The 26,751-nt window shown below is 43.5% G+C and overlaps 1 protein-coding gene across 2 annotated transcripts in view; it reads left to right on the top strand.

Annotated features, from left to right (window-relative positions):
- The window catches only part of OLA1 (Obg like ATPase 1), a 180,066-nt gene that overhangs the window by 36,405 nt on the left and 116,910 nt on the right, over positions 1-26,751 (top strand). For both annotated transcript variants that reach the window (XM_045032555.1, XM_045032554.1), the window contains exon 4: positions 2,574-2,701. In XM_045032555.1, coding sequence (XP_044888490.1) covers positions 2,574-2,701 — 128 coding nt within the window. The remainder of the gene's footprint in view (positions 1-2,573; positions 2,702-26,751) is intronic.

Here is a 26,751-nt window from a genome sequence, read left to right as displayed (position 1 = left end):
TTGTAGCGAGTTGAAGATGACAGCCTGCTGCTATCAGTTACTTCGTTAGGTCAAGTGGCAGAAGCTTATGCTGTGAATCTGCTTGTGATCCATATGGATGTTAGCCTAAATCATAAGGAATTATGCTAAGCTCTTGTCATGGTTATTGCCCTTAACTTTTACTAAAAATAAACAAAAATTCACAAGCCCGTGACCTGTTTGTGACTTTAGCTGCTATGGCCTCCTCTGTCTGTGGCAGCTGGAAGCTGCAGGGGAGGGTTCCCTCTGCCTATGGCGGCTGGGAGCTGCAGGGTGACCATATTTCCCAAAGAGAAAACAGGACACCCCGAGGCAGCGTCCTGTCGCAAGACTGTTGCCCATTGCTGGAACCATGCAGGCGGCCCCCTGTTGCTGCTGTTGCCTGTCACTTGGACCCTGCCAGGGGCCCGCTGGCTGCCAGCTCCAGAGTCCCGCAGCCCCTGGGGATGAAGCAGAATGTCACGCATGTCTCTGGAAGTCATGGTTTCCGTGTCTTCCATGACCTCCGTGACATAAACGTAGCCTTGCTTATAATGTAAGGTTTTTTCAGTTTGCTTCCTAAAAATGGGGTCCTGTTGGAGAGAAAAGAGTATGTGAGCATGTAATTAGAGAGTGCTTAGTAATGCATATGCAGAAGGGTCCCGAATTAATATTGCACAACCAGCCTTAATTCTAGCATTTTCTAAATTTTGTTTGACTTTGAAACTTTAGATTCTTTTAACATTGCTTTTTTTTGTCCATGATATGGACCTCTGGGTCTGATTATGCTGTTAGTGTACTAGAGAATTCCCTTTGGGAATCCTAATCTGGTTCCTTAAATACATTTTAACTCATCGTGCTGCTCGAACCTTACAAAGCAGTCTTAGGTGGGACAAAGGATCTGGTCTTAAATGTCTGACCTTATATATATTATGTCTGAGTAATAAGGTTTTGTATGAGTTTGTTTTTCATGGGAAAAAAAAATCTGGAAGGTTTATATAATCCCCTTCCCTGTCTTTAGATCAGGATTATCTCTGTAGACAGTCAAGGATTCAAATTCTTTTAACATTATATTCATGAAAGGTGACCAGAAGAGGGGAAAAACAGACTTGTACGTTTTTTCTTTGTGTATAAAAAGGTTTGAGAAGCTTAAAATGCTTGTGTTTACCTTAGAAATATCAGGAATGTAAAGTTTTGTCTCCCCTGGTTTGCGGAAGGTTTTGGGGAGTCAAATATGAATTAGGAATGCTTTCCACCCTTAGTTGAAAGGGTGTGAATGCTGAATCCCTAACAAAATATTTTTTGCCTTTACAGTTTTAGGTGTTTCAATACAGTAACTCCTCACTTAATATTGTGGTTATGTTCCTGAAAAATGTGACTTTAAGTGAAATGATGTTAAGCAAATCCAATTTCCCCATAATGAATGAATGTAAATGAGGGGGATTAGGTTCCAGGGAAAAATTTGCTCTATAGTACAGTACTATAGTTGGCAGATGCCCCCCGCCCCCTTACCACACACAGGCACAGCCCACTGGCACTGGAGACAATGAGGCAGGCAAGGAGGCTGAAGGTGCTGTAGGCTAGGAGAAGCACGTTGTGCAGCAGCAGCTTCTCCTACTCTTCAAGCACCAGGGGAGGGAGGCTCAACCCTTGGCCTGCCCACCCCTTCCCCCAAGACCTCATTCTTAATCTGCTTCTTCTCCTCCCTTCCCCCTTTACTCCGCACGCTGCATCCTCGCTCCTTCCCCCTCCCTCCCCTGTCTCCTGCCCACGGTAATCAGCTGGCTTGCAGGAGTGTGCAGGCTCCCCCTGTCTCCCCTGCCTCCTGCCCAGGTTTACCGTGTTCAGGAGGCAGGGGAGGGAGGGGGAGCCTGCACGCTGAGTCCTCACGCCTCCTCCCTCCTGAACGCTGCAAGCCAGCTGATTGCCACAGGCAGGAGGTTGGGGGGGGGGGAAGGTGGAAGGCACTGATCTGTGGGGTCTGCTGGCGGGCGGGAAGTGCTAAGGGGGGTGCGTAGGGGAGCTGATGGAGGGGTTGCCATCTGTGGACAAAGCAGGCAGCCAAACGATGTTATAGCGAAGCATTGCACAACTTTAAATGGAGCATGTTCTGTAATTGAGCAGGGATGTAAGAGCAAAACAACGTTAAGCGAGAGGAAGTTAAGTGGAGAGTTACTGTATTTAAAAATTGAAGGTTTTAATATTTAAAAAACAAGCCAGACTATTTTTAAAAGTTTGAATAAAAATTGCTTCTCTTAATCAAATCCAAGATTTTTCTGAGGTTAAACCTATTAGTTATCTATACAATCTACCAGGAAAAATAGTAGACAAGACTTATTTAAAATTCATTCAGAAATTTGTGTCTCATATGATCTATAAAAATATACAAATCAGGCCACCTTTATACATCAAAAACAAGCAAAAGAGGACAAAAGACAATGTTTCTTTTACAGACCTATTTTTAAAAAAGAGCCCATATTAACCTCAGTACTTCACAGTATTTTGGATTTCTTTTTGTGCTAAACAGTTTTAGTTGATATTGTTTAGTAATGAAACCTTTATCTTTTATCTTTCAGCAAGATTCCAGCCTTTCTGAACGTAGTGGATATTGCTGGTCTTGTGAAAGGAGCCCATGCTGGCCAGGGCCTAGGAAATGCCTTTTTGTCTCATATTAGCGCCTGTGATGGAATCTTTCATCTGATGCGTATGTAAATTTGTTAATTTATGTGAACTATTTAGCTTAAGAATAATATTGTAATGTTTTGTTAGACAAAAACTATACAATCAAGTAGAAAATGTCCATTTAAATAGGAAAAAATTGCTTCAGTTATACAGCTGATGCTTATTGGGATTTTTTTTCATACATGATTTTGAGAACTCTCCCATCCTCAGATATGTCGTGACTTACTTACTCTTGGTGGCATTGTTTGGTGTTCCAACAAATGTAACCATGAACTGATTTTTTGAGTTTGCAGTAACTTTATCTGTTTTTCTGGGGGAGGCTGAGAGTGGAGGGATTTCTTTAATTTCACAAACAAGGAGGAATGAAAAGTGTTAATGGAAGACTGAACAGTGCGAGGGGAACTTGGTGGTGGTTTATAAACTGGTTACAGGACTACTTCCATCGCTGTTCTTTCTGATCTCTGAGTGCATCTCCTCAGATCTTGGGACTCGCATTCATTTTACCTGACACAGGATGGAATTTCACTGTTCTCCCACTCTTAGCTGGGGACCATGGCTACAGTAGCTAGTGTGTCAGCTGTTTATTACTTTGACTGAGTTTGGGCACCTGCAGATCTTCTCTTTGGGAGTCTGTGGCCAGTGGGATATGGTGACAAAACAACCTTCTTAAAGAAAAAATATTGTTTATTTTGTAGCAGGAATAAATTTTTTACAGAAAAGAATTTTAAACCAGTCTACCTGCCTGTCTGTTTTACTTAGTTTGCCATACCATCATGTGACGTAGGCAGGCTTAGCTTCTCTAGATTCCCCACTTCCAGGAGGCTCATGTGTCTGAGCGAGTCTTGTTTTCCCCTGTGGCGTGTGTCTTTCTTTTTTAACCCTGGTATGGTTCTTTGTTTTCCTGTGTTTGGTGGTTCCGGGTCATTCCTGGCCAAAAGGAGATTTGTAGGTTGTCTGGAGATGGAGACAGAATCATCAAAGCTAGTACTTATTTTGTCACTTAACTCTTAAGCACTTGCTGAGAGGTGATTGTCTGGAGCCATTCTTCTTCCTGCTTGTATTTGTGATGGGTCCCTATTGAGTTAAAACCAGTATATACATAGGATCAATACCATCCAAATAGTCAGACCAACGTTCCGTATTCATAAATTTGCAGGGCAGCTCCTCTCCTTCACACAGACTTTACAGAGTATTATGAATCTGTTGCCAGTGACTTTGGGAAGGAGATAATTTCAGGTTCAAAATGCAAGTCAAGTCCATGAGTCAATAGAATGCTTTGAATCTGGACACTCAGCTGTTGGAGATAGGACCTGTTAGCAAACAGGATTCCATATGGTAGATAGATGCACATACAATAACTATATATTTCAGGGAGAACAGTCACTAAAATATTCTGGCAAAAATGGACACTCAGGCATGTATCAATGCAGTAAGTTACAGTCTTGATTTATGGAAAATTGAAACTTTGTAAATAAAATAAAGCCATTTTCAATTAAGGCATTTTTGACAGATTTTCTCTAGCAGGTAGAAAATGATGGGATAGTAATTGTAACTTCTTTGTGAATGTCAGTGTGACTCTCACCATAGAAGCACATGCGTCTTGTGTGCAGTCTCGGAATATTTTGAATAGCACTGTCTGTCAGAGCCACACGTGTGCCCTTTGCTGCCTTATGCTCCAGTGTTGGGGAGTATAGGGTGGAATGGGTATGAGCCTCTCTCAATTCCCTCTTATGATCCAGGACATTGAGCTGGAACCTGGACTGTATTCAGCTTGCTTTTAATTCTGAGCTTCAGATCTCTAACCTGTGAAGAAACTTCTCTTCACTCCCTTTTTAATATCATTTTTGTTAAAAACTTTTTAGTTGGGTGCTTCCCCATCACCCAAAAGGAAATGGACATTCATGGGGAGACCCGGATACACTTCCTTGTACAGTGGGGTAAAGTGCTTCAGGCCAATCATTACTAATGTCAGACTGTAAACCCACTGGGTTTAAACCCTGCCTTTCCTGCGCTGGTCTCATGCCCTTAATTGATGGACAAGGCAGATGTCTTTTCTGCCTCAGGGAAGGACATATCCCTGACAGGTGTTCCATCTGGTGCTCGCTCTTGTCCTGTACCCAAAAATCTCAAGAGTTGACACTCCAACTACTACTTTTGGAGCAATCCACAAAGGTAGCATTTGATACCAGAGAAGCAGACCTCCTCTAAACTGGAGCCAAAGACACTGTCATTAGCAAGTATCCTAGCTGTGAGGCAGAATACCTCTGATTCCAGCAAGGAGAAGAAAACAGAGTGCCAGTACTCTCTGCACCAGCATTGCCTATGCTGACTGCATCAACAAAGGTACTGAAGACCTTGGCAACACCTGCTTTGGCACCAACTCCTGGGCAGTGAGACCAGGTGTCATTCTCTTTGGAGTGGTCCATACTAACCTCCTGCAAGAAGGACTTGAGACTCTGAGATAAGCTCTTCTAAGTCCTCAATGATATTAAGGGGTGACAGCAAGGCACCAGCAGTGAAAAAGACAAGAGAACCTGTGGCACTGGTGCTGATGTCAACTCTGATATCCATCCTGGGACTGACTCAGGAACCAACTGAGGAGCCATCTTCACTCCTTCTTTTGTAACTGGAACCAGCAACAGCAAGTATCAGTGCCAGAACCGCATCCAATGGCACTATCATTTCTAGAGATTGTGATAGACCCAGGCCAGTTGGGAATAGCAGAGTAGTAGAAGGGAGATATACTGGCCACTGGATAAGCAGTTTTCTGTTCCCTGAGTGACCAAAGCAGGGGCTTCTCCAGGCTAATGAGAACACCTGACTCCAATTAACCTGCTAAGAGTCAGGTGAGGCTGTTAAGCACCTGACTGTAATTAAGGCCCCACTGATGCTATAAAAGGGCTCACTCCAGTCAGACCAAAGGGAGCCAGAGGAGAGGAAGTGCGTGCGAGGAACTGGGAGCAAGAGGCGTGCAAGAAGCCGAGAGTGAGTAGGCATACTGCTGGAAGACTGAGAACTATAAGTGTTATCAGACATCAGGAGGAAGGTCTGGTGGTGAAGACAAAGAAGGTGTTGGGAGGAGGTCATGGCGAAGTAGCCCAGGGAGTTATAGCTGTTGCGCAACTGTACCAGGAGGCACTCCAGACACCTGCAGTCCACAGGGCCCTGGGCTGGAACCCGGAGTAGAGGGCGGGCCCGGGTTCCCCCCAAACCTCCCAACTCCTGATCAAACACAGGAGGAATTGACCTGGACTGTGGCTTCAACCAGAGGGGAAAGTCTCTCTCTGGGCTGTTTCCCGACCCACAGCGTGAATCTGTGAGGTGAGCAAGTCTGCCAATAAGTGCAGGACCCACCAAGGTAGAGGAGGAACTTTGTCACAAGATGTATTTCTTCTAGCTGTCGCTGGGCCACTTCTCTCTTACTTCGAGCAGGAACTGTCTCCCGAGAGACAGGAGAGGTACCTGAAAAATATTCTGAAAGAACCCTGTACTAAGCTCCTATGCATGACTGGCCAATACCAATATAATTTGTCTACATGGCTATACTGGCCTTACTGGGGCTTGCCTTCTCAAAGGTCCCAGAGCAGATTCCCATTACATCTTTCAACAAAGAGGAGGTACCTGGCGAGCCTATATTGGAACCAGAGGAGCTCCCTGGTGAAGGAACAGTCATGGCTTGGGAGATACATTAACCGCCCTCCCTGCCTAAAGAATCCTCCTTATCCCCAACATTGGCTGAGTGATTTTTGGGCATATGAATAACTGCTCTTGGGGGTGGTTGAAACTTTGGACAAAGGTGATCCTAGAAAATATGCGCAAGCTGTAAGATATCCTCAGCTTGTCAATAATTGTCCAATCAACGAGGAGACACTGGACCCCGCAAAGGGTCTATGGAGCATCCTGGCCTTACCACCTCCGACTTTGAAGTGAATGGAAAAGTGTTGCCAAGTCTCACCTAAAGGCTTTTGAGCAGTTCTCTGTGCATCTGACAGCAGGGTCCCTTGTCATGTCTATGGTCCAAGAAAAGGCCAGAGCCACCAAAAGGACAAGAACACCAAGAAGATGGGCCTCTTTGGCTGGGCCTCCAATTCTGCATCACAAACTACTAGGCCCTTTCATGAAGTACAATTTCCTAATGTGGGAAAGGGTGACTCCCTTTCACTCTTAGCTTCTGCAGGCATGCAGGGAGAATCTGAGACACTGTCAAGGTAAGGCAGATGGTAGCCAGAACAGTGCTACAAGTGGCAATAGATATGCTTGACACAGTTGCACAATACAAGACTATAGTGATCACAATGTGCTGGGCCTCCTGATTACAGGCAGCCAAAAGAGGTCCAAGCAACAATTGAGGATCTACTCTTTGAGGGTAAAGTGCCTGAATGGATGAGGAACTCTATATTCCCTTAAGGATGACACTGAGATCTCAGGGAATTTATGCTCCAGTGCCATACCCTGGCACCTTCTGTTATCTGCTGCCTCAAAGACTGAGAATGCTCTGGTTTCCAACCAGAATATTTGCTGAAAAAGACCATGCTTTTACAGTTTCAGGGTAACTGCTCCTCTAATCTCCCTGTGTGGTCCTTTTGAGGAATGCCTGCTCACTTCTCAGGCCTCTAGCTTTCACCTCTTTCTGAGTAAGGACCTGCATCTTACCCCTTCTGACTGGGAGTTTTATGCTGCAGTCCCGCCGCACGTCACTGTGATTATCCCAAGCAGGTCTGATAAAAGTGCAGCCCCTGGTCCTTAGTTTCTCTCTAATGACAGATAGTGTTTTTTTACTAGTGACCACACAGATTTTCCAGTTCAGAATACGTTTATTTACAGATAAGAAGCATACAGACAAAATATATTCAGGTACATGTCTTCATAATGAACACCAATAAAAGTTTATTGATTTCCCTCTGTAAGGATAAGGGATCACCTGGGAGTGAAAATTGCTACTTCTGTGGCAAAGGTCTACCTGTCACTGGACAGATTCTACAAGATTGCGAACCTGTTGTCCAGGTTGTTAAGGTTTATAAGGCTACTCTGTGTCTGCAGCTACTGGGCTTCCTGGTTTTTTGTATAGGAATCATCCCATGGCAAGGCCTCATATCAGGTGTGTCTAAGCCTTTCTCTTAAAAGTATGGAAACATTCACTGCAATGCTTGCAAGATCAGGTACTGGTTCCATACCAGTGCTGAACCCTCTCAAATGGTGGACAATCCCAGAGATCATTCACAGGGGTTTTTCCATATGCTTTCCAGGCCCATGGGTACTCACAGTTGATGCCAGTCTATGGGATAGGGAGGTGCATCTGGGGCATGTTTCTGTTCCCAGAGAGCCTGAAGCCAGGTTTGATGGAAGAATTATTCACTTTTCTGCTTGGGCAATCTTTTCTCCTTTTCTTAGCTCCATAGAATTACCTTGGGCAAATGAGTTTTGAAAATAATAGAAAATGTTCTTTCAAAGTCCTCTGTATGCTGACTTCCTGCTCCATTCCTTCTGTATCCCTTTTCACGTGAATGTACTGAAGGATGAGATTATTGCTGTATGTGAGTTACCAACAAAAGTAACTGTTTCTTGTTGTGGGAAAATGTTTTATTCCTCAAAAGAAAACTGCATCCCATATTGGATTGAGATATTTAAATAAATTCATTTATGAAGTTTGTTTCTTGTGAAGATGTTGGCAGTGATCATTCCTTCATTTGTTCAGGTCTGAGGGATGCTTATTTTCACAGGAAATGTCACAGGAAATACTTAATTTTCTCCTACCAAAATATATTTAATTTTTTTTCCCCAAGCCAACTCTTATTCTGTAGGTTTTCAACAGGTCCCTTAGTTTTCCCAAAATGTCGGCAGAAATGGTGGCACACTTGAGATATTGGGTGTTCTTGGTATGCTTGGATGATGATCATTAAAAGCTCAGGTGCCTCAAGGAAATCTCCTTTCTGAAAGCAGTTTGCTCTCCCGGTAATTGGACCTCAGAATAAACAAGAAGTCAGCATTGATTCCAACTCCAAAGGTTACTTTCTTATGAGCCGTTCTTGATTCATGCAAGATCATATCTTCTTCTGGATAGGCTTCTGTACATTCAGGTGCAAAAATATACAATTACTTGAGACTTTCAGGTTGTTATACAAACACTGAAGATACTGGGTCTGGTGGCTGTTGGCATATTTATGTGATCCCCTATGCCAGATTATGAATGAAACCTCTTCAGTGCTGGTTCAGGGCAAATTACAAACCAAAGGTCATATATGCAGCTGGCACAAATCAGTGCAGCTGTACTGAAGGCACTACAAAATTCTGCACTGGCCCCAAATGTGGATAGCCTTTCCAAGTGGTTGCAGGTGCTTCTGTTGCTGATAAATTTTCTTCAGTTAAGAGTGGATATTTTTGAATAATGAAATATGTGGGATTTGGAACACACAGTCTGTACTAGAATAATGGTAGGCAAGGAGGCAGCTAGTCAAGAATGAGCATCTACTCCAATGAGAAACAAATTTGGGGAGAGAATCTTGTGCTGAAGCTTCAAGCAGATCTTCAGGTTCATAGAAACTTGCTTTCTGGGGAATAACTACAGCTGGCCCAAGTGCAAACAGACAATATTGCCGCAAACCTCAAAGAAAGGAGCTTTCTGGATACTATGTCAGGGGTCTGGTAAACCTTCTATTCCAGAAATGAGACAACTAGGTACAAAATACAACATGAAGAATTTCCATTGTTATGCCAGCACAAGCAGAGACATAAAATCATAGAATATCAGGGTTGGAAGGGACATTAGGAGGTCATCTAGTCCAACCCCCTGCTCAAAGCAGGACCAATCCCCAACTAAATCATCCCAGCCAGGGCTTTGTCAAGCTTGACCATAAAAACCCTTAAGGACGGAGATTCCACCACCTCCCTAGGTAACCCATTCCAGTGCTTCACCACCCTCCTGGTGAAAAAGTTTTTCCTAATATCCAACCTAAACCTCCCCCACTGCAACTTGAGACCATTGCTCCTTGTTCGGTCATCTGCCACCACTGAGAACAGCCTAGATCCATCCTCTTTGGAACCCCCTTTCAGGTAGTTGAAAGCAGCTATCAAATCCCCCTTCATTCTTCTCTTTATAGGTTGTATGACCGATGCGTTCTTACTCAAATGAGATCAAGACCTTCCCTGTGTGTGAATTTTCACGGATTCCTTTAGTGCCGTGACCAAGATATGACCATGTCACGGCAACCAAAATAGTTCTCTTTCATATTATTGGTGGTTTTCCAGTCATCTGGATGTGGCAGTAGAAGCTCCTGTACAGTGCCAAAGTGCAGTTGAGCTCCATCTCAATAGCACAGGGGTGGGCAAACTGCAGCCCTTGAGCTCCCGCCGGAGAGCAACGTTGGGAGCTTTCCCCGCTCCAGTCGAGAAGCGGGATCGGGGGCTTGCCTTGCTCCACTCCGTGCAGCTCACAGAAGTAGGAGCAGCCAGGGGGCTTCGCATGCTGCCCCCCATCCCAAGTGCCGGCTCTGCAGCTCCCATTGGTTGGAAACCGCGGCCAGTGGGAGCTGCGGGGGTGGTGCCTGCGGACGGGGCAGCATGCAGAGCATCGTGGCCCCACCTCTGGAGGGAGGATGGGCTGCTGTTTCCAGGAGCCACTTCACGTAAGAGCCACCCGGATCCTGCACCCTTGAGGGGCCCCCTGTGCCTCTTCTTCCCCCCCCCCCCAACCCCCTGCCCTGCTTGCCCTCTAAACCCTTTGATCCCAGCCTGGAGCACCCTCCTGCACCCCAAACCCCTCATCCCCCGCCCCACCCCAGAGTCTGCACCCCCAGCCAGAGCCACACCCCCCGTGCGCCCCAATCCCCTGCCCCAGCCGAGCGCCCCCTCTGAACCCTCCATCCCAGCGTGGAGCACCTTCCTGCACCCCAAACCTTTCACCCCCATAACCCCAGAGTCTGTACCCCCAGCTGAAGTCCTCCTACCCCCTGTGCACCCCAATCCCCTGCCCAGCCAGCCCTCCATACAATTTGCATACCGAGATATGGCCCTCAGGCCATAAAGTTATGCCCACTCCTGCAATAGCAGAATCAGGGTCTTTTGGACCTGGATTCTTATCAACTGTCCAGGAGTTGACTTAGGGTACGTCTTCACTACCCGCCGTATCGGCGGGTAGCAATCGATTTCTTGGGGATCGCTATATCGTGTCTCATCTAGACACGATATAGCGATCCCCGAACGCGCTCCTGTCGACTCCGTAACTCCACCAACCCGAACGGCGGTAGCGGAGTCGACATGGAGAGCCGCGGACATCGATCCTGCGCTGTGAGGACGGTAGGTAATTCGATATAAGATACTTCGACTTCAGCTACGTTATTCACGTAGCTGAAGTTGCGTATCTTATGTCGATTTTCCCCCGTAGTGTAGACCTGCCCTTACACTGTTTGTCAGTGTGACAGAATGCAGGGGGTGAACAGGTGAGCTTGTGCTCTGATCACTCAGATGTTAATTAGTTCCCATTGAGAAAGCTGATGGAGATAATTAAACAGTCAGGCTGGCTGGCTGGGAGCCAGTTAGCCCCTCAGCCCAAGGCTAATAGAGGCAAGAAGGAAGTGCTAAGGTTGGGGGGCAGAGGGAACTAGGACTAGTTGAGCCCAGTTACGTAGCGGCCTTGGGAGGAAGACGTGTTTCCCTCAGGTCCTAGGGAGAGGGCCAAAAATCAGTGATGATGTAAATAGACTGTTGCACAGGGATTGTTGTGGAAATGGTGAAGGGAATTTAAAATAAAAGGGCACAACCACTGAAGCCTATGCAGTTTCTGCTGGGAAGAAGGCAGGAAAGGAGCCATGCCAGATTACATCAAGGAACTACATATACTTCGGTTACAAAAGTCTCCTGTGTGGAAAGCATAGGCATTGAAAGGATTTCACTTGGCTCATACATAAAGGTTTTAATCCTATTTCTTCATTGATTTAGGATGTGTTCAGCTATTTGGGTGACCTTTGAAAGAAAGGTCTGGTAGTATTATAACAAACTGTAGTCAGCTGCCATATCAGGATTCATTAGTGTTTACCAAATGTACCATTTACATTGTTTTGAAGAGGTTATTACATGCTTACGGGCCTAGATGGGCTTCAGGTACAGTTGCTCATTGTTACTTGTTTATAAAGATTGTTCCTTGTTTGAACTGCATTCGTTTGAAAAGCAAGCAAGTTACATTCCTGCATTACTGATCTTACGCTTACTGCCTTCCATAAGGATAACGTGGTTTGTGGGCCGCACCAGATAGTCTTTCCTGAAGTGGCGTTGTATTTTCAGTTTTCAAACTTATAAACTTGATGAGGTCTTAGCATCATAACAATCTTTGCTAAACAGATGAAGATCTGGCTCTTGTCCCAAAGAACGTAAATCTAAATTTAGATGTGATACCATGAATGAGAATAACATACAGTAGGTGAATAGGATACGATAGGACACATGTGCAGACTTGTCAATGTGCCACGGGTTGCTTGACCCCCTAGCTCTGCCCCAGGCCCCGCTCCCACTTGCTCCCTTTCCCCAAGGCCTCTCCCCTGCCCCGCCTCTTCCTGCCCCGTTCTGTCCCCTCTCCCAAGTGTGCCATGCCCTTGCTTCTCTCCTCTGTCCCCTCACCAGCTGATTGTGGCCGGTGGGAAGCGCTGATCGGCAGGGCCCGCCAGCCAGCAGAAGGCACTGGGAGGGCAGGGGGGAGCTGCCAGTGGTTGACCCACCATTTTCCCCCCATTCTCTAGCCCTACAGCACCCATAGAGTTGGTGCCTATGAGGTAGGACAAGACTTGCAGATTACAACAATGACAAAAGTCTTACAAGGAAGAACATTGGATATATAAGTTATGTGGAATAGTTTTATCTCTTAGTTTAGCACTCAAGGGTAATAAACACAATCTGTTTTTCTATGCAGAATAATAAAATACAATTTCAGTATTGTTTCAAATATATTGTTGTGTCTCTCTCTCTCTCTCTCTCTCTCTCTCATGGGCACATTGTTATAGATATTACATATATATATTAGTTCTTGCCTAAAGAGTGTGAACTGAAAAGTAATTGTTTGGTATCTTTTTAACCAAAAAAGTAGTCATGGTCAGTAGATTCCAAATATGCAATATTGGTTTTTATTTTCAGAAGTCAATTTTTCAGAAAACTACCTTTTGGGCACAGGCCAAGTATGGAACATTTTGTTCCCAAGGTTAGATTTTTAAATTATTTTTTAAAGAAATCATTGGTGAGTGAATGAAAATGGGAAATTTTAATTGAAACCATTCTCTATCTGCAATAGCTTTTGCTCCTATGTTAATGCTATGGTAATATGATACAAATTCTTTAAACACTTAAGTAACTGAAGCTTTGTCCAGCTTACATTTGTCTGTTTAATTCCTGTTGAATGATTTTCATATTACTGTGCTCTTTGTAGTGTTTCGGGCACATTTTGGGGGGGAGGGAGCCCTAATTAGGGTAGGAATATTTTCATTGTTGTACAATGTTTCTCTCTCGGTTGCAAAGCTTTAACTCAGGACTGCCTGGGCGGGGGGCAATTTGCCCCAGACCCTGGAGGGGCCCCCACAAGAATATAGTATTCTATGGTATTGCAACTTTTTTTTTAATGGAAGGGGCCCCCGAAATTGCTTTGCCCCAGGCCCCCTGAATCCTCTGGGCGGCCCTGCTTTAACTACCTTTCAACTTTACAGCAGAGTAGTCACAAGCACATATATCAAATTGCTTTCTTCTCTGCATGGTGGGTTTGAAATAGGATCCTTGGTATAAGTGTTAATTTGAAGCTTCAGCCTTAAATAATGTCTGATATCAGGATGAAGCAAATGGAAGATGTAATAGTGCCCTCTTGATTTCTCTTTCTTCTCCACCCCCGCCCAACTTTGTTTTTAAACCTTCATCATTCTGAGGAAGTTATTTTTCTAAGCTTGCTTCTAAAGCCTGTTTTCCATCATAATTCAGATTTCATCTGCCCCACTGCGCATTGGAAAGCATAATCCCAACTACAAATATAAAATGAGGGAGTCTAAATTAGCTGTTACTACTCAAGAAAGACTAAAGGGGGAATACGATTGAGGCCTATAAAATCATGACTGGTGTGGAGAAAGTAAATAAGGAAGTGTTATTTACTCCTCATAACACAAGAACTAGGGGTCACCAAATGAAATAAATAGGCAGCAGGTTTAAAACAAAAGGAAATATTTTTTCACAGAATGTACAGTCAACCTGTGGAACTCCTTGCCAGAGGATGTTGTGAAGGCCAAGACTATAACAGGGATCAAAAAAGAAATAGATAAATTCATGGAGGATAGGTCCATCAATGGCTATCAGACAGGATGGGCAGGGATGGCAGGTTTGCCAGAGGATAGGAATGAGTGACAGGGAATGGATCACTTGATGATTACCTGTTCTGTGGGCAGTGGTTCCCAAACTGGGGTTTGTGAAATGTTACAGGGGGTTCCCGGGAAAAAATTCCCTAATGGTGAACAGAGCTGTCCCTCGGGACCCCGGACAGCACAGGGCCAGCAGCCCAGAACCCTTGGACTTCCAAGAGCTAAGCAGATCAAAACAAGCATATCTATCACACTGCGGAGATTTAAACTTCAAGACTCCTTATAAGAAATTGAAAGGGAGGTGGATATTTTTTGCTGTTTTTAAAATTAAATAGGCAGCTAGTATTGTTTTTAAAATTATTATGAAGAACAAATTTAAGCTTTGTTTGTTTGCCTGGACTGCTCAAGACCTGAATGCTTGTGTAGGAGGAACTCTTTGAGTTGTCTTCTGAAATACCTTCATGCTGTTTCACGTCTGATACTCCTTGATGAAACATAGGAGCCTTATCTTATAACGGGCTTATTCAAAGTGATACGAGCTACGAAAATGAGATCTTGGAAGAGTGCTGCTGTTTTCATAATGTAATAAAAATACTGTAATGATAAATAATAGTGTGTAATAAGCATGTCATAAAAACAAATTTTATATTTCCAAGATCACTGCTTTTATAATTTATACTCAAGCAAAGGAGAAAATCCCTGGAAATATTCATTTTTAGGAGGGGGTTTGCGAGACTTGACATTTTAGTGAAGGGGGTTCACAGGTTGTTAAAGTTTGGGAACCACTGCTTGAGGGCACCTAGCATTTGCCCACTGTTGGTAGACCGGATACTGGGCTAGATGGACCTTTGGTCTGATCCAGTATGGCCGTTCTTATGTTCTCAGTACGGCGTTACTCCAGCTTAACACTGGTGTAACTCTATTGAAAACTGGGTTGGAAAACTGTTTCAGTGTGATTTTTTTTTTTCCCACTAAATTTTAAGCTAAAGTTAATTGGGCTTTATTGTGCCTCCTGTCTCTCATGAGGGTTGCTGAATGTATTACCTTAAGTTCCCTAAATTTGTGCTCTTTGACTTATAAAGAAGGAATCGTTTTTTGAGTACAGTGGTGATTGCAAAATGACTTCCATAAATAACTAAGAAAGATTACTTTTTATTTTGTATCATTTACTCTCAGGACTTAATGTACTTTTTTAGGAACTTTAAATATAAATTTTGGACATGGCAGAACATTTGCTATAAATACATGATCTATCAAATGTTTGGGTTTTTTTTTGTAGCTATGTATATTCTGGGTATGCAATATTTTTGTGATCTCAAAGTAGGAATCACCCCTGCTGATTTATGCTGCTGGAAACTGACAGCACACATGATGATATATCACTTAGCTACAATACATTGCACCAGTATTTCAGTGAATAAAGCATCTTGTCCCCTCAGCATGTATAATCTTTGCATTGGCAATTATATACTGGCATCATTTATATTGTGCTGTAGTTTGGTTGTATTGCTGTTTTCTGATATTTGTAACTTATATGTCAAAACTCACCCTGAAATGAATTTAACCAAGAATGGCATCATCATCAGTGTCTTTCACAAAATTTAAAACTATCTTTTTATTACAAGTTTTAGCTAAAAGTTTTAGATGCCCTTTTGGGATGCATTTTACACGCTCTTTTGTTTCCATGTAACTAAAATTAACTGTAACTGTTAACATTTTAAATGTAGGATAAGCCCTTATTACTAAAAATTCAAACAACTTCCTGCTGAGCTACTGAAGTTTAAATGCAGCTTACTGCATTTGTGCACCTTTTTTGTCTTACAGATGATACGTCTTAATTGTACACTATTTACACAATCAACTAGATAATAAATCTAATTGAGGCATTCTCTTTCTGATGCATCTCCAAATGAATATTTACTTAAAATTAAATATATTTGGACTATCTCAAAGGAATCGTACCATAGTAACCTTTTCAGTTGTTTCTGGCAAATTCAGAAACAACTGTGAAAGTTTTCAGGTTAAGGTTGAGAGTGGAGCTTCATGAAACACTTGCACTGAGCAAAACTAGCATACTTTCCCCCTAACCTCTGACCCTTCTCTTGAATGCTTAGCCTCTTTTTGTACAATGTTTTGTGTAACTCTGTAGGTTATTAATATTTAAAATTATTTTTTTCTCCTCTGTTAGTAAAATTATTGCCAGAGGTGAAATAGTTTTCACCAGCAACACTGCCTTTGTTTTGTATGTTACAATTGTAGAGATTTGGGTCACAGGACAAGAAGAGCTAAAGAAGTGGTAATTTAATCAATATTCCCTTATATAGCAGAAACAGCTTGAATATGGATTGCAAGAACAATACTGAAATGAAATTAAATTGTCAGAGATAAATTGTCCATTATTTTTTATTTTATTACCAAAAACGGTTTATTTTTCATTTAAAGATGGGTGATGGCTGGAGGAGTTATATGTGGGCTACAGTGAGATTGTGCAAAGGAAGAAAATCATTTCACAAAAGGAGAATCAGTTTCTTCTGCACCTAGGACTTCTGCGTATGTAAATATTGTAAGAAAACTGGAGAGCTTTATCCTAAGAAAACACAACTTCTTGAACATCTGCTGAAGTTGGTGTCTGTAAGCAGCAAGATAGTGTTGAGTTTTCTGGAGGGAAGTTGGTTGTTAAATGAGGGCAGGACCTCCAACTAAGCAGGGGTTTGTATTTAGAAGTTCGTGTGCACTGAATCAGCATGCATGTATGTGGGCAAAGGAATGAGATGGTCGGGAGGAGTGTGTGTGTAATTTGGTTGCAGGACAAAAGGTTGGGTGGGTGGTGAGAACCACATTTAAATTATACTTCATAATTGCATTATGGGCTATAGAGGGATGGAGCATATGGTTATTGTTGAGAATAGAAGACAGATGTAACTTTAATTGATAGTAGGCCACCACAAGGATCTTTGTTAGTAGATCTGGAAGGAAGCCGTACTTTTGTCCCTTTAAACATGTGATCTGCAGTTACTTCTGAGCACTTCACAGACTGTAAGGTTTTATCGTCTCAACATCCTTGTGAGGCAGAGTGGTGGTATTATCCCCACTTCCCAGATGGAGTTTTGGGGCATAAAGATTTAAATGCCTTGCTCAGCATCACACACAGTCTGTTGAAGATCATTAACAGAACTCATATCTTCTGAGTCCCATCCATGATGGGTCTCTGCACCTTAGCATCAATATACCTTGAATAGAGGTGTATGGAGTATCAAGCAGGTTTCTAGAAGATAACTGGAATTTTACTTAAATTTGTTTACTTTTTTTGGTTAAAAATCTCTTGTGTAGCAAGATGAGCAATGGTACATAGAGAGCTGCAGCAAGGGTAACAACTTGCACTAAAAAATATGTGCATATAGATTTCCCATTCTCTTACTAATAGGTTAAAGCAGCCAGGAAAGGAAACATGTATTTGGAGTCTAAAGAATAAAGTTTAGGATTCCACCTGTGTTTCTAGGGCAAGGTCGGTTCAGAGCAAAGTGAAGTAAAGAATGCTTGGTAAAAGTAAGGATCACAGAAGGCAATGATCCTGAGTCCTTGAGAGAATAACCTGCAAGAAGTGCTAGCTATGATGGAAGAATGTGGAGTGACACACACACATTCAAGAGTATCATGTACTAGCATCAGCCAGTTTGAAAAGAAAAGCCAATACTAGTGCCATTGGATTTTTCTATCTAAATCCAAAGGACAGCAGCACAGCAGTCTGCTTTTTGTGTAGAAAAAGTTCTGGTAGAGAGAAGAAACATTAATAGAGATAACTGTTCAAATAAGCCACTTGAGAAATAAGCATGCAGGATTGGAGTAAGCGTTTGCACAGCATGCAGCAGAGTAGATGGTGAACGTAAGTGAAATTTGGAGTAGATTAGGGGCAAGACTAGACATCCCATTGTGTGACAACCATTATTATCCCTTTACTCATGCCTATTCTTCTATATAGTGGTATGGAAAGAAGTACTGTGATGAAGGCTGGTGCCGCAGACAAATTGTTTCAGATGATATAACCTACTTTTTCACGAAATAGTTGAAAGAAAACAAAATATAGCATAAACCACTCTAGTATGGATGATTAATACAAAATTGGCCAAAGTGCTGGTGATGAACATAAATAATTGTAGTCAATAAGAAGCTAAGAATTTTTGGACGTTTCAGATTATGTAGTTCCAAGTAACAAATTTAAAGGAAACATTGATTCTTCGAGCAATGTCCTTATGGGTGCTCCACTGTAGGTGTGTCTGTGTCCCTGCGCTGCTGATTGGAGAACTAAAGTAGCAGTGTCCATTTGGCCCGCACATGCAGTGTGTTTCCTCGTGCTGCACCGTGAGGCTAGCTTCTGTGCACATGGGTTAACAGTCCTCAGTTCCTTCTCAACTACCCCGGCTAGAGATGGCACTTTAGTTGTCCATTCATGTGTCGTTAATTCCTTTACAATTGCTATTTTTTAGCTTCCTTTGAAGCCTCTTTTGTGACTTGTTCTTTGTCAACCCCTGGATGGATGCAGGGGAAAGAGACCTCCTGGACGAGTAAGCCCCAGTTCTCCTGGCTTCAAGAAGTGCTGCACTTGCAGTAAGGTGATCTTGGTTGCAGACAAGCACTCCCAGTGCATCCATTGTTTTGGTGAGGGCCATAGCCAATGAAAGTGTTCCCTCTGCTCCAGCCAAGATCCCGTAAGGACAGAGAGCTTGGCCAAAAAATTATCTTTATGGATGCAGCTCTCCGACCAGCTTTCTGGCGGGCATGAGGCTTCCCCTCAGCCTTCAACTTCGATGAATAGTGGGTCAAAAAAGAGACTGGGAAGTCCTCTCACCGAGTCTAGGGATAGCCAAAAGCAATTGCTGTCTTGCTTAGTATCATCTGCACCAACACCACAATCTGGCATCACGACGACATCTTGTACTGCTGAAAGGCCCATGGACTCTTTGGGCAGAGGCACCAAATCTTCTGTACCGAGAGATAAGGGCAAACACCCTAGAAAAACGCTTCTGGTATGCGAGTCGACATCAGTACTGCCATTGACAATAGTCCACCCAGAAACGGAGAGACTGGTACAGACAAGGTCTCCATGTCCCCTGGCACCACCATGGGATGATCGGTAGCGGCAGAATTCCACCAGGCTGGTGACCTGAGCATGATGGAGGTACCTGGCTCTACACCCTTGGATACCGATGTCATGGCACTGAGTCTTTGCCGGGCATGGGGAATATTCTTGCAATCATGCCCATCCCCCTGTCAGGTGAGGGGTTGGATAGTGAGCCTGAGGAAGTTTCACAGTACTTATCCCAAGCTCCATATGAGACCCACTATCAACAGGATCTGGGAATATACCCACAGATGGCACCACCACTATCTTGTTACGGCCACCCATGGGCAACTCCGCTAGGCCCTATGCCATCACAATGGCTGTACTAGGATCCTTGGGAACACACTGACAGCATTGAGGACCTCAGAGCCTTGGGAAACAGAGGAGCAATAAGGGGATATGGAGGAGGAGGTAACACCTAAAGCTATATCCGCCTCTTCCCCAGACAAAGCAGTCATGCCTTCACCACCGTCCATGGCAGATGACTTCTGTTTATTCTAGGATCTGGCAAAAAGAGTAGTGGATACCCTCCACATACCACTGGAGGAGGTCAGAGACACACCACCAGCTCACTAATATCCTCCAGTCTTCGTCCTCCTCGAAGATCTCCCTCCTAATCAATGAAGCCATCTAAGATCCTGCTAAAACAGTGTGACAAAACTCGGCATTGGTAGCCCCGATGTGCAAGCGTGCAGACAAGAAATACAATGTCCCCGCAAAGGAATCAGTTCCTTTTCTCCCACCTGCCACTCACTTCCATCATGGTGGATGCTGTAAACTCTCATGGCTGACCACATCATTTCAGGGCAACACCCTACAGCAGGGAATGGAAGTGCCTCGATATCTTTGGCAGGTGTATTCCTCTGCCGTCTTACAATTTCATATCGCCAATTACCAGGTGCTCACGGCAACATACTATTACACGAATTTCAATAAACTGAATGACTATTGATAAGCTTTCAGAGGTCACTGGGAATCCTTCAAGGCCATCATTCAGGAGGGACAACTGGTGGCAAAAATATTGCTGCATTCAGACCTTGATGCCACCGACACAGCAGCAAGATCCATCTCCACGGCTCCGGTGATGATACAGGCATCATGGCTCCACTTGTCTGCACCTCTTTCGGGAACCTCGACAACAGTGGAGGACCTCTCCTTCAAGAGTGTCAATCTCTTTGCTGGGAAGACCGACTTCTTCCTCCAACCTTGAAGGATTCCAGGGCCCACCCTCAGGTTGTTGGGAATCTACACACTGCGGCAAAGGAGACGACATTTTAGTCCCGAGTCCCAACACAGAGCTTATTTGTCTCAGTTTCCATCACAGCACCATTATGAGCCACAAATTAAAAAGGGAAAATTCCCAAAACATAAGCTGTTTCGTCCACAATTTTCAACCCAGCCCCCTGCCTCTAAGCACCAATTTGATGGACAGGTCGAGGGACTGATCTTGCAGCACCTATTACTGTCTATGACCGTGCACCCATTTGGCCATGCTTGGCAGTGTTCTGCAGAGCCTGGGAATGCATAATGTTGGACAGATGGATCAGACAATCTCTAGGATCTGGGTACTCCATCCACTTCACCTCTCTATACCCTCCAAAACACCCTTCCCCGTCCCTCTTCAGGGACCCTTCTCACGAGAGTCTACTACAACAGGAGATAGATTGACTGACTCCTCCAGTTAGAACCAGCACCTCAACATCTATGAGGCAAGGGGTTCTACACTCATTACTTCCTAATATCTAAAAGGAATGGATGTCGGAGACCCATGCTGGACCTCAGAGCTCTGAACAAGTTTGTGAAAGCTCAGTAGTTCAAGATGGTCACCTTTATTGACGATCATTCCATCATTGGAACAAAGACACTGGTTTTCAACCCTCGACCTACAGGATGCCTACTTTTAATATTTCAATATTACCGTCTCATAGATGATTTCTCAGATTCACTCTGGGACATGGCCATTACCAATAGAGCATCCTCCTCTTTGGACTCTCATGAGCCCCGAGAGTCTTTTCCAAAGGTTTCCTTGGTATCCATTAATCTACTCTTGCAAGTGATAATGATCTACCCTTACTTGGATTATTGTTTCCTTAGGGCCCGATTGCTCCAGGGAGCATAGACACCATGGAGCCATAGACATCATGATACACTTGTTTACAGAACAGGGCTTTCAGATCAACGCCCAGAAGTCAACCATCATGCCAGTGCAACACCTGGAATTAATAGGGGCCGACCTGGATGCTCTACAGGCTAAAGCCTTACTACCTCAATACAGGTTCCTATCCCTGGTCTCACTCATAGACATGGCTCAATGCAGTCCTCAAGTACCAGCCAGACTCTGCCTCCAACTGCTGGCATATGGCAGCAGGCATGGCCCTGATACCGCATGCCAGACTTCACATGTGATGCCTCCAACTAGGGTTAATTTTAGTTTACAGACTGAACAGAGACAGTCTGGAAGAAACCCTGTCACTGCCTACCAGGATCAAAAACTCCTTGGACTGGTGGAGAAACCCAGCCAATGTATGCAAAGGGATCCCCTTCCCACAGACATCTGCATCGCTCATAAGATGGGACACACATTTAAACAGCCTCACAGCGCAAGGCAGATGGACACCTGCAGAGATATCTCTACACATCAATCTCCGTGAACTGAGAGTGGTCAGGAATGCCTGTGTCCATTTCCACCTGCTGATAGCAGGGTCACATATGAAGATCCTAACAGACAACATAGCCTGCTTGTACAACATCAACTGCCAGGGAGGAGCCAGGTCGCCCTTCCAATGCATGGAAGCTATTAGACTATGGAACTGGTGCATCTCTCATGATGTCACCTAGTCTGTGGCTTACCTCCTGGGCATGCAAAACTTGATAGTGAACAACCTCAGTCCCAAATTCCTGCATGATCATGAGTGGGAGATGGATCTGCCAGTACTCCGTGACTTGTTCACATGATGGGGAACGCTGTCTACAGACCTGTTCGCCACTTACCAGAAAAAGTGTCCATGCTACTGCTCCAGAGCGGGGATGGGATAGCACTCTTTGGCTGATGCTCTTCTCTCCTGGGACAAGGCCTTTCTTTATGCCTTTTCCTGTTTCTTCTATTGCTGAAGGTCCTGCTAAAAATAAAAAGGGACGGAATTCATGTCATCCTGTACACATTCCACAAGATCACTCTCCTCATCTGTTGCTGCCTTCAAGGATATCGCTATCTCAGAGATCTGCAGGGTGGCGACATGGGCGTCAATCCACACCTCCACAGAACTCTATGCCATCACTGGAGACTCTGCCTCCGATGCCATCTTCGGCTCCATAGTACTGTCATCTGTAATTGACCTGATTCCGAAGTGCCAGCTCTCCAAGACAGGTACTGCTTGGGAGTCACAGTGGATCACTTGTAGGGACACTGCTCAGAGAAGAAGTTACTCACATTGTGCATTAACAATGGTTCTTTGAGATGTGTGTCCCTGTGGGTGCTCCACATCCTGCCTTCCTCTCTTCTACTTTGGAGTTTTCGTTTGGCTCTGTGGTAGAAAAGGAACTGAGGATGGTTAGCCCCCTGCGCATTGGCTAGCCTTGTGGCGCAGCACAAGGGGGGGGGAGAGAGAGAGAGAGAGAGAGAGAGAGAACCGCATGTGCGGACCTAACAAACATTGCTACCGAAGTTCTCCAATCAGCAGCACAGGGATGCACAGACACCTGCAGTGGAGCATCCATAGAGACACACCTCTTGAAGACCCTGTTACTCACCTTGTGCAGTAACTTCTTCTTTTCCACCAAAGGGGTCCTAGACTGTTAAAATCATTCCAAGCGTTGCTGTCCAAGATTTTGAGATAATCTAAAATAAAATATTGTTGAAATATCTGAACTAGCGAATTTCATGTATGTTACTTTGCAGTGGGTTTGCTTTCCTTTTCAGTACACTTTAGCTAAAGGTGATGAACCGTTGTCTGTTAGCAAGCAGTGCTGTGAAGCTTTGAAAAGAGCTTCATTTCATCTAGTGTATTGGAAAAGCTTTACGCAAACAAGGCAGAGTCCCTTCCTCTTGTCTTAATTTAATAATGATTTATATAAATATTCTTTGCAGGTTTGAGTTATTGTGTATTCAGTAAATAACACTTAGGGTTATGTCTTCACTGCAGAGTTAACTCAGGTGATTGGCCCTTTGATCAGCCTAGCCCAGGTGTGAGCAGCCATATTTACAAAGCTGGACCTGAGTTACAATATTCTTGCTGGTGCTGCACTCACCTGCGTGCTTCACTAGGATTTCTAGGGATATGTGCCATGGTTCTTCTATACTGTAATAATACAAGCTGCTTTAGCAGTGACTTTGGGAGGATTTGTCTGTCCTGGGCATGTGCAAATTGCAGGAAGTCACTGAAGGACTATCAGCGCTTGAGTGATGGGAGCCCGTGACCTTACTGCAAAGTAGGTAAGTTATCAGCCAGAGTGAAGCGGGCACTTCAGCTTTAACCCTATCCCCATCTGGCCCAGCCAGCCTGGATTTAAAGTCCTCACCAAACTTGAGTGGGAGAGTCTGTGTGTGGATGGGATGGGTGTTAGGAGCACCACCAAAATAAGAGTCCAAACTCTGCAGTGAAGAGACGCCCTCAAAAACAAACCAGTGTGGCATGTTAATGGGGTTTTGCATTGTAACTGGTTTATATCTGCTGACAGCAGGGCATAAGTAACTAACTTGAGTTTGTACAAAATAGAAATACACGTCTCCCACAAAACTCTTACTCAAATGGGAAGGTTCCAGATATTTTACATACACAATGAGCGACAGATCTCTCTAGCTTCTAAATCTTTAGGAAGCATACGGTTAGAGTCATGGATCTTTAAATGTTCTTTGTTATTGATTAGTGAAATAAATTTTCATTATGCATGTACATTGAATTTTGACATCAACCTTAACTATAGTGTTCTTTATTGCAAATACTGCATTAGGGTTATAGTTTCTTGATGCATTGCGTCAACCCCCATTAGTTACTTGCGGTTGAAGAAAGAAGGATTTCAATCTTATTTTTCTTATCTCTGGCCTTCATTGTAACCCACTAATTGTGCCAAATTGTTGATGTCTTACCATAGTAACCAAACCAGGACCTACTACAGATTTATGAAGCCAGCAAACTCATTCTACTTTAGCTTAATAGATCATGAGTAGCATCTCTCCCCCCTCCCCCCCTCCAGACAAATAAAACAAAAAAATTAATATCTAAAGGACAGCACCTTTGACAGTGTAACAGCATCTAGTGCCATGCTATTTACAGATGGAACTTAAGTTTCCTCAGTAGGAACCTAAAAATGACTTTGTAGGCCAGAAACAAGAGCTGCCTACTGAGCTACAGGGGCAATCTCTCTCTCAATTCTACAGACTATATAGAGGAATTTCTAATATACTGTACTGAGAGTCAAAAAGTTCTCGACTAGTAACATTTCTCCCCGAGAATAAAGATCAGGTAGATTATTCTTTTAAGTCACCAACATCTGATTTATGTGCAGCGATTTTTTGTTATAGTTTTGTTTCATTCATATGACAGTGTATGGTGGTTATATAGGCAACACTGACACAAATTTGAAGCATTTTCTGTATAATATTTTCATGGGAATTATGGTTCCTTATGTTATAGTATAAGGGCTGGCCAGATGGCCCTACATTTTGTAAACATGTTTATTGACTTTAAGTGGGTACCTGATGTAGATGTGCCTGATGTATGTAAGATTGCAAAACTGTATATGGATATTGTGATTGCATCTACATAGACAATCAAGTCAAGTGTTTTAGACTGTGTCGTAGCTATTCAACAGCTGAGGGAATGGTATTATGCAAATCCATGAGGGAATCAAGCAGACCTTGCTGATGGGTGAAGCCTGCAAATATGTGGCCTACCTCTTCTAACTGGCCGCAGCGGCAAAGGTGGGAGGCATAAAGGCCCCAGTTATCATTAGCAGCACATCTGATCATTACAGATATGAGGCAATTGAGCCTCACCCAAAGGTGGTATGGAAGGCTAAAACCAGAGGGCTAGATTGTTGAATCTGTCATGAGGAAGGCCTTGGCTATATTTGAAGCTTGTTCTTGCCACCTCATATACAACCTGGGGGCAGTATTGAGATTCCTTAGGGGAACTGTCTAAATGAGCCTGCCATGAGCAGAGACAGTGGCTTGGTGGATTAAACATCTTTAAATGGATATGGCAAAACTAACTAACTTGTTTGTACAAAATAGAAATACACATTTCTCCCACAAAACCCTTACTCAGATGGGAAGGTTCCAAATATTAACATACACTTTCGTGAATGAGAAATAGATATCTTTCTATCTTTAGTGTCTGCCTACTTTATTTTTTTATTTTCACACATTGACCACTTTTCGTAGTTCGGTTTTTTTAACGTAGAAATTTTCTGTGTTTGCCTTGGATTTTTTTGGAAGCTTGAAGGAAATACTTCAACTTTTTTCTTAGCAACTCGTTATACATTGGTGTCTGATAAATTTGAAACCCTGGTTGCCATAAGGCTGGAGAAAGTATGAAGAGCTTTCTTAAAAAGAGTGAAATTGACATATGTCACTGCTACCCACAGGGGGGAAAAAAAACAAGCACTGTAACTGACTAGAGATTTGTTAGTATCACTTGGCATTTGTTGCTGTAGTCTACCAGATTAGTGAGTCTGCAGACTCAGAGAGCACTATGTTGGTTCACATTCCATATTGAGGTAGTTTTCCCCAATATATAGCTAGTATTGATATAAGTTGGAGCAAGAGGTTGGTTTTTTTGTTTTGTTTTTCATATCCAGTGCATAACTTCAATCTGAAGATGGTTTCTGTAATTGAAGATCAAACTGACATTTCTTTATTTCCAGTAAAAACATTTGTGACTGGAGAAGTTTTCTCATAGTGCAGTTCCATTGACAATCCATTATTATTCTGCCACCTTTCTATATTGAGCTATTTGTAAGTCCATCATTGGAGTTAGAAGGAATATTTTTATTGATATTTGTGTTTACATCTGTCCTGAAACAAGGACTTTTTAATAATGGAAAAGGCAAGTTGCATACTTTATAGCTTTTAAAAATAAATATACTTGATAGTTGGTTGAAGGAAGTCTCATTCCCCTTCTGGTTGTCTGTGGAAAATACATGAATGTTGTCATGGTTTAGGGTAACTTTTGACCCCTCAGTCAGTGGACCATCTGTAGACACCCCTTTTGAGAAATAGAGCCAGAGCCTACATTTTACCTCCCCTTTGAACTGGGTCTCTAGTTACCTCACCCCTGTTTACCAACTAGTTTCCTCAACAGGTCCAACTGGGTTTGGCCCTTGCTTATAGACTTTTTCAGGAGCTGTGATCAATAGGAAAATGTAGTGACACCAAGTAACTTCTCCAAATTATGGCAGTATTTATTCAGTGTATGAATGTAACAATCGGAGAGAAATGTGTTAACACTAAAAGGCCTGTGTACATATTGTCTTACCTAAGCCCGGATTTATTCCTGGTACCCCCAACATCTGGGTGAGCAGGATGGTCTTCCCCCACCCTCAGTTCCTTAATCTCCTCCGTGATGTGTCACAAACAGTGCCAAGAAGAGGCCATGAGGACCTTGTAATGAAGCTATAGATGCCCAATAACAGAGT

This window comes from Mauremys mutica, chromosome 10 (assembly GCF_020497125.1).
Source record: "Mauremys mutica isolate MM-2020 ecotype Southern chromosome 10, ASM2049712v1, whole genome shotgun sequence".
Classification (NCBI taxonomy): Eukaryota; Metazoa; Chordata; order Testudines; family Geoemydidae; genus Mauremys; species Mauremys mutica.
This window is presented reverse-complemented; position numbering and strand designations above follow the sequence as displayed.